Genomic DNA, 11247 nt, shown 5'->3' with positions numbered 1-11247 from the left:
TATATTTCTCTCTCTCTCTCTCTCTCTCTCTCTCTCTCTCTCTCTCTCTCTCTTTTCCATGAGAAAGGCACGACTGGGCCCCAGTGCCATGTATGACAAAAGAAGCCGGCAGGCTAAGGGAGCCCCTAGAACTGCGCGGTCGCAGCTCCGCGGAGCAGACCCCAGGGATAAGCGGGGGTGAGGGAGTCCCGTCTGGGCTGGGCTGAGAAGTACAAGGCGCAGGCGGAGCGCGCTCCAGGCCTCAGGCAACTTCTGCAAGTTCTGGAGATGGCGAAGGGGGCAAGGGTCCCTCCCCGCACTAGGCCCTGGAATCCTGGACCCCAAATATTTGTGAGGGGAGAGAGAGAGGAAGAAAGACGCAGTTTTCAGATCGCGCGGCCTCCAGCCCCCAGCCCCAAACTAGAAGGTAAATACTTACTTCGCCTCCGAACCAGGTACAAGCTAATACTCAACAATACTGATGCCTTGTTTTTTTTGCTCTGTCCAGACCGCAACGCTGTAGCCAATTTAGATATGCTATAAATTTAAGAGGTTGCCATGGCCACCGCGCGCCCATTGGCCGCCAGGCCCCCTACGTGCCGCGCCACGTCACCAAATCTGAATAAGGATGCGCGAATTAGGCGGCGGCCAGACAAAGATGAGGATCGGGACCGCTTGAAAGTGGGGGAAAGTGCCGGCGCCTCCGCCACCGGGGAAAGCCGCTCTGCAGCGCCGAGGCCAGCAGCCACCCAAGACACCTGGGGGAGCTCGGAACCAGCGCTGGGGTGCGCGGCCCAGGGCATGAGGCCGTGAACGCCACCACTCCCCACCGCACCCCAGGCGGCCCAGCGCCAGGCCAGCGATCACCCAAGGACTTGACCGGCTGAGTCTTGGTCCGGACCGGACTCGCCCGGCGACTGCCGAGAGAAGAGGCAGAGCCCAGCGGCGGGGCCGAGGGGCCCGAGGGCCGGGGGCCCAAAGGGAGGGAAGGCGGCCCGAGCCGCCGGGGTGCGGGGCTATGATGGTGCACTGTGCCGGTTGCGAGCGGCCCATCCTCGACCGCTTTCTGCTGAACGTGCTGGACCGCGCGTGGCACATCAAATGCGTTCAGTGCTGCGAGTGCAAGACCAACCTCTCGGAGAAGTGCTTCTCGCGCGAGGGCAAGCTCTACTGCAAAAATGACTTCTTCAGGTAAGAGGCCCGCACAGCCCTGCCGCCCTCGTGCCCACTCCGCGCTCCGTTGGGGCAACCGGGAAGGGGAGGCCGGAAACCCAGCCTCCCAGCCTCCCAGGCTCACCAGCTTAACCGGGGAAACGGGCAGGTCACTGCTCTCCTTCTGTCCTCGGTTCAGGAAAGGGCCCAAGCCCGAGCGGAGCAAGACGCTGCTTGGCTGCCTCACGTTTGTTCCTCCAGGCCGGCTGGGAGCGGAGGTGGGGCGGGGGAAGAAAGAAGCCCTGACAAACTTGCTCCTCACACATCTCTACCTTTTCCCCCGAGGCTGCAACCCCAGGGTGCAAGTTGCAAACCCAGTTCTGAGAGAGGAAAGGTTTTTGCAAAGTTAGGGTCGGCTGGAGGTTTCTCCTACCAGGCAGAGTGCATTTGCCCAGAGGCGTCCCTGCTGGCGAGGCAGGACGGGCCCCAGAGCCCCCCTGGACAAACAGAAACTTCCCAGCGCCACAGGGAGCTCAGCCAAGAAGGTCTCCTCTGATGTTGGGGGGAGGAGGAGGCAACCTTTTCCTCCACATCCTTCCACCCCCAACTCCTTAAACATTTCCTTCCATGTTGTAAAGTACCAACGAAATCGAAGCTGAGAATCGGGACCTCCGGAGTCTATCCTAGGCTCTGTCGCCCGCTTGCTGCCCACAGGGGCCCTCAGGCAAGCCAGGGATGATCGATTCTCTGAGCCTCAGTTTCACCAGCTGGGAAATGCCCAGGGATGGCCTGGAAGGCTGTGTGGGGAGGAGGAGAGGGGGAGAAGAAGGGTTGGCAGCTCAGTCCTGCCCGCTTCCACCCGTCGCCCAGAGCGGGCTTTGTGAGTGCGAATTCCGGAGCCCAGGGTAAGGGGGGCGTGATTAAACACCACGGAGCAAGGCTGCTCGCTGGCATCAGCCTCTGGGCACTGGGGAATTTGAGTAGGACAAAATGTCAGCCGCGCCTTTACACGTGTAAACTCCCCGGCCCAGAGAACTGAGGCCCCTAATGTGGCATGGCTTGCAAAGCGCCTAATGATTTTTGATAAGGTGCATATGGCCAATTATGCTGCCGGATAAGGCCAAAAGTGACTTATGGCTTCTAATGCCCTCACTACATCAACGTCACCCAAATTCGCCCTGTTTAGAGACCTGGGTGTGAGTAGATGTGGGGCCCCAAAGTCCTGGGCCCTTGCCCTCCCCCAACCTTCATCTCACCCCTCTTTGTGCCAGTCTGTACCACCTACTTTAGGGGTGCCGGCCTTCCCTCAGTGCTCAAGGGAAAAAGGGAAAGGATTTAGACCAGGAACATGGGAAAGCGGGGATTTCAGTGATCCCGTGCGCTGACCATGCAGGTGTAGGATTGCCTTCTGGTCACATTCTCCTGCTGCCTGCCAGAGCCAGAGATTTTGGGGGGCTACAGACTTAGTCCCTGATTCCCAGAGTCTGTCGTTCTCAGGTCCTGCTGTCCACAAGCTCCTGACTAGCCCGGGTGGGTCCTACAGGAGGGACTGGAAAGCCTCCAGTGCTGGTGGTACTGTGAGTCAGCAGAAGGGTCCCTCCTTTCTGCTCAGGCTCAGCTCGGGACAAGGGCTCCCCGTCCCATTGCTAGAACCTACCAGCCAGGCTGATTGGCCCTACCTGGGCCCCAGCCGCCTGGAAAAAAGATCCAGGAGGCAAAGCCAAGAAGTGGTCCAAACTCGGCCTGCCTGGCTTAAAATCCTTTGTGACCTGGAGAGCCAAGTCTGCTTGGAGCATCTCAGATGGATCTGGGAGGGATGTGGGGGTATGGGGAGCATCTTGGGGGACCCTGGGCCTTCTGTTTGGCCCAATGCTCTAAGCCCGGTGGAGTCCGAATCAACCTGAATGAGGCATGACAGTCCAAGTCCCAAGAAGAGCCTAGGACATTTGTGTCACCTTTTGTGCTCCTGCCAGGGGGGGACAGGATTGGGGTTTCATTTGATAGATGTGGAAATGGAGACTTCTCACATGCTAGGGTGGGTGGGAAGAGGGTAGGGGCTTGAGAGGTTGGGACAGCGGGCTGCCCCGGGTGACGGGCTGTGCTGTGTCTGCAGGCGCTTCGGCACGAAGTGTGCAGGCTGTGCGCAAGGCATCTCGCCCAGCGACCTGGTACGTAAGGCCCGCAGCAAAGTCTTCCACCTCAACTGCTTCACCTGCATGGTATGCAACAAGCAGCTGTCCACCGGCGAGGAGCTCTACGTCATCGATGAGAACAAGTTCGTGTGCAAGGATGACTACCTGAGCTCATCCAGCCTCAAGGAGGGCAGCCTCAACTCAGGTAGGAGGCCTCTGCTCCTCCCTTGCCCGAGGCCCCAAGTGCCCTCCCGCTATGCCCAGCCTGGCGCTCTCTGCTTTTTGTCCCCTGTGTGCTTTCTGTGCCCACTCAGAGCTCTCCACTCCTGCTCATCCAGCAGGCAGTTCTAGGGCAAGGCTGGGGCATCCGGAGTCAATCCTACAGGAGACCGGGACACCCGCCCTCCTCCAATTCAGGAGCCTTTTGCAAGTTGCCACCTCCCCCCAGTTTGGAGCTGTGCAATTCCCCCTTTCCACCACTTTTGAGCTCCTGGTCATTTCTACCTGCATTGGGAGGACACTACTTGGGGTCTGGAGGAAGGAGAGAAGGAAGAAGATCCGAGGCCCGGAGGGCATCTGTACCCTCCTCCTGTCCCCTCTCCAATGAGGCCGGGCTCTCCAGAGGGCGTGCCTCCCCTTTACCCAGGCAATAGCTGAAAAGTGCTGCGAAGGCTTGAGAACGGCCGCTGCAAGGCCCAACCCCGCCTGGAGGGAGTGGGCGGGCGCCTGACCCCTGGGGGAGGGGCTGTCGCAGGGTTTGGGAGGGAATGCCGCGTGGTTGGCAGTGGCCTGGGCCGGCAGGAACCCGCTACCCGATTGGAGAGGCCTCGGGCCGCCGCTGACGCCGCTGTCCCCTTCCTGCTCCGTCCGCTCGCAGTGTCATCCTGTACGGATCGCAGTTTGTCCCCGGACCTCCAGGACCCACTTCAGGACGATCCCAAGGAGACGGACAACTCCACGTCGTCGGACAAGGAGACAGCCAATAACGAGAACGAGGAGCAGAACTCCGGCACCAAGCGGCGGGGCCCGCGCACCACCATCAAAGCCAAGCAGCTGGAGACGCTTAAGGCCGCCTTCGCCGCCACGCCCAAGCCCACGCGCCACATCCGCGAGCAGCTGGCGCAGGAGACCGGCCTCAACATGCGCGTCATTCAGGTGCGGACCGGCCCGAGTCGCCCTCCACATCCCCAGCCTCCTGGGCTAAGGGTGCGCCGAGTTTGGGTATAGCGGCAGACGGTGCGCCCGCCCGAGGTCGGGCCAGCTGGTCAAGCTCCTAGCCAAAGTCACTTGTCACTGCACTTCTCTGAAGCCCGTCCCCTCCCCGTTCAACGACGGCTTTAAGCCTTACTGGGGGGTACAGGACCCCTCCCTTCCTCTCATCATCGGAGCAGAGAAAGAGGCGACATGCCCTACGTTCCTCCTTCCTGCGCCAAGGCGCGGGCTGACAGACAAACGGCCAGAGTCCGGTTGGGGAGCCGAGGGGCCGAAACCAGAGCCAGGCCGGGCAGGAGGCCTTTATAAAGCCGTCAGGCCGCGGGCAGGCCGAGGACCAGGAAGCCCAAGTCTTTATGAGTCGCCCCACGGGTCCGCAAAATCCTTCACCCTTGGCTGGTTCACTGGGGCCCCTCTCCACCCCTACGCCTTAATCCGGCCAGCCCCCTCCTCCCCGCCCCGCCTCAGGGCAATCGTGTAGCAAAGGAGGCGCTAGGACCCAGCGGGGGGCGGCCCAGGCTGGGAGAGGACACCCCCAACCGAGCTCACGGCCCCCTTCTTGTCCCAGGTGTGGTTCCAGAACCGACGGTCCAAAGAACGCCGGATGAAACAGCTGAGCGCACTGGGCGCCCGGAGACACGCCTTCTTCCGGAGTCCCCGGCGCATGCGTCCGCTGGGCGGCCGCTTGGACGAGTCTGAAATGTTGGGGTCCACTCCATACACCTACTACGGAGGTAAGGGGCCCCTGGGACAAGCTGCCCTACACCGAGGTCCGCGCTGTTCTGGGGGCTGAAGGCGCAGGGCCGGATCCCCACTATCGGCCGCCCAGGGAACTCCTTCTATTCACGCAGGACAATAATGGACACACCTTAACAGACACACATCAACGCGCACACACACACTCACCCACAGATACCTCCTGGACGAAAAATCCAACACACAGGTTCACGCACCTACACAGTTATACACAGTTGTACGCAGATAAACACACCAGACAAGCAGCAACACACAGTCACCCACGCAAGACACACGGGCGCACTTCCTCGAACGCACACTTGAGTTCAGAGACCTCAGGAACACAAATCTAGACACGATCACACGTGACCACACACTGTATACTCCGCCGCAGATACACTAACTGACAAACACACCGGGAGACACCCACCCACAGGCTTACCCGCTCCCACCCGTCGCATCAAGCTGGGCATTCAAAATCCAGATGCACCCGGCGCCAACCAGACACACAGCCTTCCTGTTGCCCTTGCCCGTGGCCTGGTGTATTTGGCACCAGCGGGAACTCAGGCCCTGCAGGGCAGCGCTGGTGGTAGGGATGGAAGGGTCAGGATTCATCCGCCGCAGCTTGCTCGCTAGCTTCCAAGACGTGACTTCGGTTCTGCCGTCACGGGGACTGGGCACACGACGCCTGGCACTGGTAGCCGAGATGCCGGCAGTTGCTCTGGGCAGAACTCAAGCCCACTCTCCAGCCCCACGCACATCGCGGTTAGTGGTGGCTGAGGGCTCAAGGATTGGGCCAACCCAGTAATCCACTCTCCATCTTTGGGGCTGCAGGGGGCAAGGAAGCAGGAGTTTGCAAAGAGGAATTGTTCGGTTGGTGTTAACAGGCTCAGGCCTGGGTGAACTCTCTTCTCGGCCACCCATTCTCTTCCTCCCGCCCTCTTTCTCTCCTCCTTTCTTTCTCCCCACCCCCTCTATCTCTCCACAATTGCTTGGCAGTGACCCATTCCAACGCCCCCACCGAGGTTTTTGGATACCCCCTGTGCTATTGGGCATTGCAGCGCTCAACACCATCCTACACTTCCCGGACTTGTGGTCTCAAGGAAGGCACCGCCCCCTTCTGTTCCTGAGCCTCTGAATTTGGAGAGCCCCCCCAGAAGTGCCTAGGCCTGGGAGGGATCTCCCCTCCGAGTAGCCCAGTATCACAGGCCTGCCGGGTGGGGTGGGGAGAGGAGTGCGTAGCCCAATTTGGGGAGGGGCCACTTTTCTTAGAAAAGTGGGTTTGGTCGCAATACCGAGGGTGAGGGCGAAGTCCAGCCGCCGGGCGCCCAGGCAGACTCGGGAACGACGACACCAGCGTCGGTACAATCGCAGACCTGGGCGGTTAAATTTTCAGGTCTAGCCAGGGCCCCCAGAAATTGTGGATAAAATGCACGGCTGTGCTTTGCGGGGAGAAACTCTGCGATGGCAGGGCCCAGATTGGGGGGGGCTACAGACTTTCAGGACAGCCCGGATGGTGGACGTATCCTGGGGTCTCCAGTCACCGACCCCTCCACCTATCTTTGCCTTCTTCCGCACAAAATCTCAGCGGGCGCAAGAAGGTGGTAGGGCGGTACCAGTCCGGAATTTTTCCCCGCCTGGGTAATTAACCAAGGATTCCCCGAGGACAGGGCGCCCCCACCCATCCCGCCGCCTCTTTTACCCGCGCGCCTGCTGTTTGGGGTGGGGGCCTGGATATGCGGGTCCCACTTCCCCCCGGAATTGGGGCGGGGGTTAGGACCCCCCAACCCCAGCGAGGCAGCCCCGCCTAATCCGCGCTGGGAGATCCTGGCGGCGGCGGCCGGCAGCGGACGAGAAAGGGGCCGGGCGGCGGGCCTGCGGCTCCCCGTGGGAGCGCGGACAAAGCCCCAGCTGCGGCTTTTGTGCGCTTTTCAGACAGCGTTTGTTCCAATTACCTCCGGCCCGGCCGCCATATGGGCGGAGGCGGCGCGCTCCAGCGCTCGGGGGCCGCGGCCCTCGCTGGCTGGCCCGCTCGCTGCGGGCCCCGGCCGACCCCCAAATTCGCCGCTTCCAACCTCTCTCTCCCTTCACTTTCGAGGAGAATGGAATGAGTGGTTTTAAAAAAGTGATTGGCGACCGTTTTAGCTGTTGCCTAAACCGCGTCCAAGCCTCGCCTCCAAACACCTCCATTTGGACTGATTTCAGAGTTTGGAGAGGGAAAGGGGGCGGCAGGGGGCATTCGGAACTCTTCCCGGTGACTGAGACCCCAAGACTGGAGCAGGAGGCGTGGGTTTGCAGAGGAGGCTCCGGCCTCCGCCACACTGGTTTTCCCGCCGTACAAAGCGGATTATTGTCACCGGCGCGAGCTACGTGGTGCTCCTTTCGTGGGGTCCCCCATCCCAATCCTTCAGGGGCCGACCTGCGGGGAGAGGAGCACGCTGTCCAGAAGGACATGAGGGAGGGTGCTGTGAGAGCGGGTGAGAAACAATTTATAGAGAATGGGCAGGCGTGTCATCTGGAGTCCCTGTGCCTCCTGGATCTGTGGGCAAAACGCACATTTGTGCATCTTTCTGGAGAGAGAGCCCAAAGCTATCACCAGATTCTCAAAAGGGCTCTATGTCCCCAAATGCTTCAGAACCTGGGTGTACTAGCCAACCCGCTGGGTGAGACGAGAGGACCGAGTCTTTACCCCGAGGCTCCCGTGAAACTCTGGACACGACCCAGAGAATGCTCGAGTCCTTCTCCAGGTCTCCCAAGTAGCTGGCGCTCAGTTTTCAAGGTTTCGGGCCAGACAAGGCCAGTGCAAATGGTCGGACGCTGGCATTCACTCGGGCGGGCGCAGGGCTGTACTGTGCTGGGCTCAGAAGCAGAAAGACCCGGCGGTGAGGCCGCTTTGCGCGCTACCGTCCGGGTTTCCGCGCCCCCGGCCCAACGCGCTAGCCCCTCAGTGCTCCAGCTCATGCCCAGGTCCCAGCTTCTGTCCGGCCTGGTCGCCACCAGGTCTCAAGCATTTCGCGCTCTGGTCTCTGTCGCCCCTGCACCCGCGCCCTGCTCTTCTCCCGGCCTCAGCCTCCGAGTCTCTGGTTTTCTCTCTGAATGCATCTCTCGGTCTCTGGGCATCACTGGGCATATCTGGCTTTCCTGTCCTGTTCTTGGATCTAGTGCCGGTTTTTCCACGTGCGTCTCTAACCACGGCTGTCCCTTCTCTTTCTCTTGACATCTCCTAGCCTGTCTTACTCGACCTCCGATCTCTCCGCGGCTTGTCTCTGGGTCTCTTTTCTTGTCTTGCCTCCGATCTCTCTGAGTCTGGGGCCTCCCAGCTGGGACCCCTCCTCGGTCCCCTTTCACACTGTGCTCTGCTGATCTCTCACTGTCCGCGTCTCTCGCTCTCTGTGTATCTTTCACCCGCTCTAAGACACTGTCTGAAACCGTTCACTGTTTCTGCGTCTCCACAGCCACTGTCCCTCTCCGTCTCTACGGGTCAGGAATCTCTGACTAAAGTCTTGGCATTTTTCGCTCTGTCCCTCACTGTCCCTGAGTCTGTCCCGCCCGTCTCTGTGTCTCTCAGTTGGTCTCTCTCGGTTTCCCGCGTCTCTCATTGTCTCTCTCCCGCTGGGTCAGCCTCTCGCCAGCCTCGGACCTCCCTCTCCCTTGGCCTCCGCAGGCCTCTCTGTGGGTCTCTAACCTCGACAGTGTCGCGCTGCCCCCCCCCCATTAACGTCCTCTCCCAGCGGCCCTGACCAAGTACCCCAGTCTCTGGGCGTCGTCTCTCGGGTCCGGTCCCCCGGGTCCCCTCCCCCGGTCCCGGTCGCCCCTCACTGCCCTCGACACCTCTCACCTCTCCCTGTCTCCTTCCTGTCCCCTCCGCAGACTACCAAGGCGACTACTATGCTCCAGGAGGCAACTATGACTTCTTCACACACGGCCCCCCATCGCAGGCGCAGTCCCCGGCTGACTCCAGCTTCCTGGCCGCCTCGGGGCCCGGCTCGACGCCGCTGGGCGCGCTGGAGCCACCGCTCGCCGGGCCGCACACCGCCGACAACCCCAGGTTCACCGATATGATCTCCCACCCGGACACGCCGAGCCCGGAGCCTGGCCTGCCTGGCGCCCTGCACCCCCTGCCGGGCGAGGTGTTCAGCGGGGGGCCCAGCCCGCCCTTCCCCATGAGCGGTGCCAGCGGCTACAGCGGACCCCTGTCGCACCCCAACCCCGAGCTCAACGAGGCCGCCGTGTGGTAAGGCCGCCAGGCCAGATCTCCCGCCTGGACGCAGCCTCCCCAAACCAAAACGCCCGACTCAGCTGCGGCCTGGGGCTCCCTCACGGGTTCTCTCTCGGGTCCGCACTCAACCGGCAGCTGCTCCTCGGCTGGGCGCGGAGAGGGACCGACCCCCATCTCCACCCCGCCGGCTCTCCAGGACCCCCAGCCCTCCACCAGCGCTCTCCTGGCGGCCGCGAGCCATTTCTTGGGACCAAAGTCAATACTGCAGAGGGTCAAGAGATTTCAAGCACGCTCTAGACTTCCCCCCGAGCCCCCACCCACCACCTCTTTGGACCAAGAGAAGGTTGAGGCCAAGGGGCAGAGATGATTTCCGCCCCCCCCCTCTCCTCTGCAATCCGAGTCGCATTTTGTAATCTTATTTCTCACTCTGCTTTCCCCGTCTTTCAAACACGATGATAAGAAAAAGAGAGTGAAGGGACAGAGAGGAAAGGGAGCAAATTGAGGACGCGAGGAGACGGAGAGAAACGCCAGCCTGAGAGAGAGAAGATGGACAGAGACAGCGAGAGAAAAACACGCTTGAATGGGGGGTGTCCCTGGAAGAGAAATCCACCTGCACGTTGGCGCCGCCTCGTGGCCAATCTTGAGGCTCAAGGTCAGCATTTCTAGAAAGGTGTGGCGGTCTGGACTTCTCCAGCCTTGGGCCGGACCACCCCCTCTTTCCTTACTTGGACATTTATTTTGAGCCCGGAGGTCCAGGCCAGACTCGAACACTCGCCGACCCTGTTCTCCCACTGGGCAAGGCGCCAAGATTTCTGGGCTCTGGCTCACAGACCACCCTCCCTGCCTGGGGCCTGGAGGCTGGGTCGTCAGGATGTACAGTATTATACTTTTTTGGAAGTTGAACGCTTCTAGTTTCCTTATTTTGTATAAAGAAGAAACAAATAAAGTATGTTTTTGTGTTTACTGTTTATTTATTGTACTCTAGTTATCTGGGGTTGGACATTTATATATTTTTAAGAGGAGGGTGGGCAGAGTGAGGGAGGGGAAGCAGAAAAGGGTTTACCTAAAACACACACACACACACAAAAACCCCACAAAAAATCAACTTTTTTAAAAAGAAAGATTAATAAAAAAAATTCTTTTTTTTCCCCTCCGTGCTGTCGTGGTTTTCCTTTTTTTTTTGGGTCTGTCTTCACAGTTACTCGGAGTGAATGGAATTATTCTTTTCTCTGGTGCTTGTTTCTGACATAAAACAGACTTGATGGGTTCAAAGACTTCTCTTTGTCTAAGTGGGTAGTTCTTTTGGTAACTATCCGGTAATAAAAGCGGCTGCCATGGTTTTTTGACAGCTACTATGTGCCAGGCACAGTATCTCCCCATGCTTTATGTAATACTCCCGATCTAACACAGACCTGCCTGGCACATAGTAAGCCTTCAAAATATTCGATGCATGAATGGATGAGTGATTTGTTTGTCCCCAGTATGTCAAACGAATTCTAGCGTCACTCCTAATTACAAGCCCCCTCACCCCCCCACCCTACGCAATTCCAGGTGGAAAACAAAAACAAAATAAAGCTTCAGGCTGGTAAGCCCATGCTTGTTATCTGCAAGGCTGTATTAGGACAGAAGCACCCCCATGGAGAGCAAGGCTGTTGTTCTCTCCGCCATTCTTATGCAGGGCATGCTGTGTCTTTAGGTAAATCAGCTTGATGAAAATAGTGCCAGATGAGATTTAGGAGGCCTGAGGCCACTTCTTCAAAGACAAGTCCCTCCCTATCCACCTCAGTTTCCCTCCTCACAAAAGGCGTTGGAAAGAGT

The 11247-nt window shown here is 59.5% G+C and overlaps 1 protein-coding gene across 1 annotated transcript; it reads left to right on the top strand.

The window, feature by feature from the left end:
* Positions 1–428: 428 nt before the first annotated feature.
* On the top strand, positions 429–10358 carry LHX5 (LIM homeobox 5). The gene is made up of 5 exons (XM_019641566.1): positions 429–1170; positions 3245–3468; positions 4141–4418; positions 5044–5209; positions 9081–10358. Exons 1-5 carry the CDS (start codon positions 998–1000, stop codon positions 9446–9448), a joined length of 1209 nt encoding a protein of 402 aa, XP_019497111.1. The 5' UTR covers positions 429–997; the 3' UTR covers positions 9449–10358.
* The last annotated feature ends 889 nt before the right edge of the window (positions 10359–11247 follow it).

Source organism: Hipposideros armiger, unplaced genomic scaffold (assembly GCF_001890085.2).
Source record: "Hipposideros armiger isolate ML-2016 unplaced genomic scaffold, ASM189008v1 scaffold_62, whole genome shotgun sequence".
Lineage (NCBI taxonomy): Eukaryota > Metazoa > Chordata > Mammalia > Chiroptera > Hipposideridae > Hipposideros > Hipposideros armiger.
Note: the sequence above shows the minus strand (reverse complement) of the source record. Positions and strands in the feature narration are given on the sequence as shown.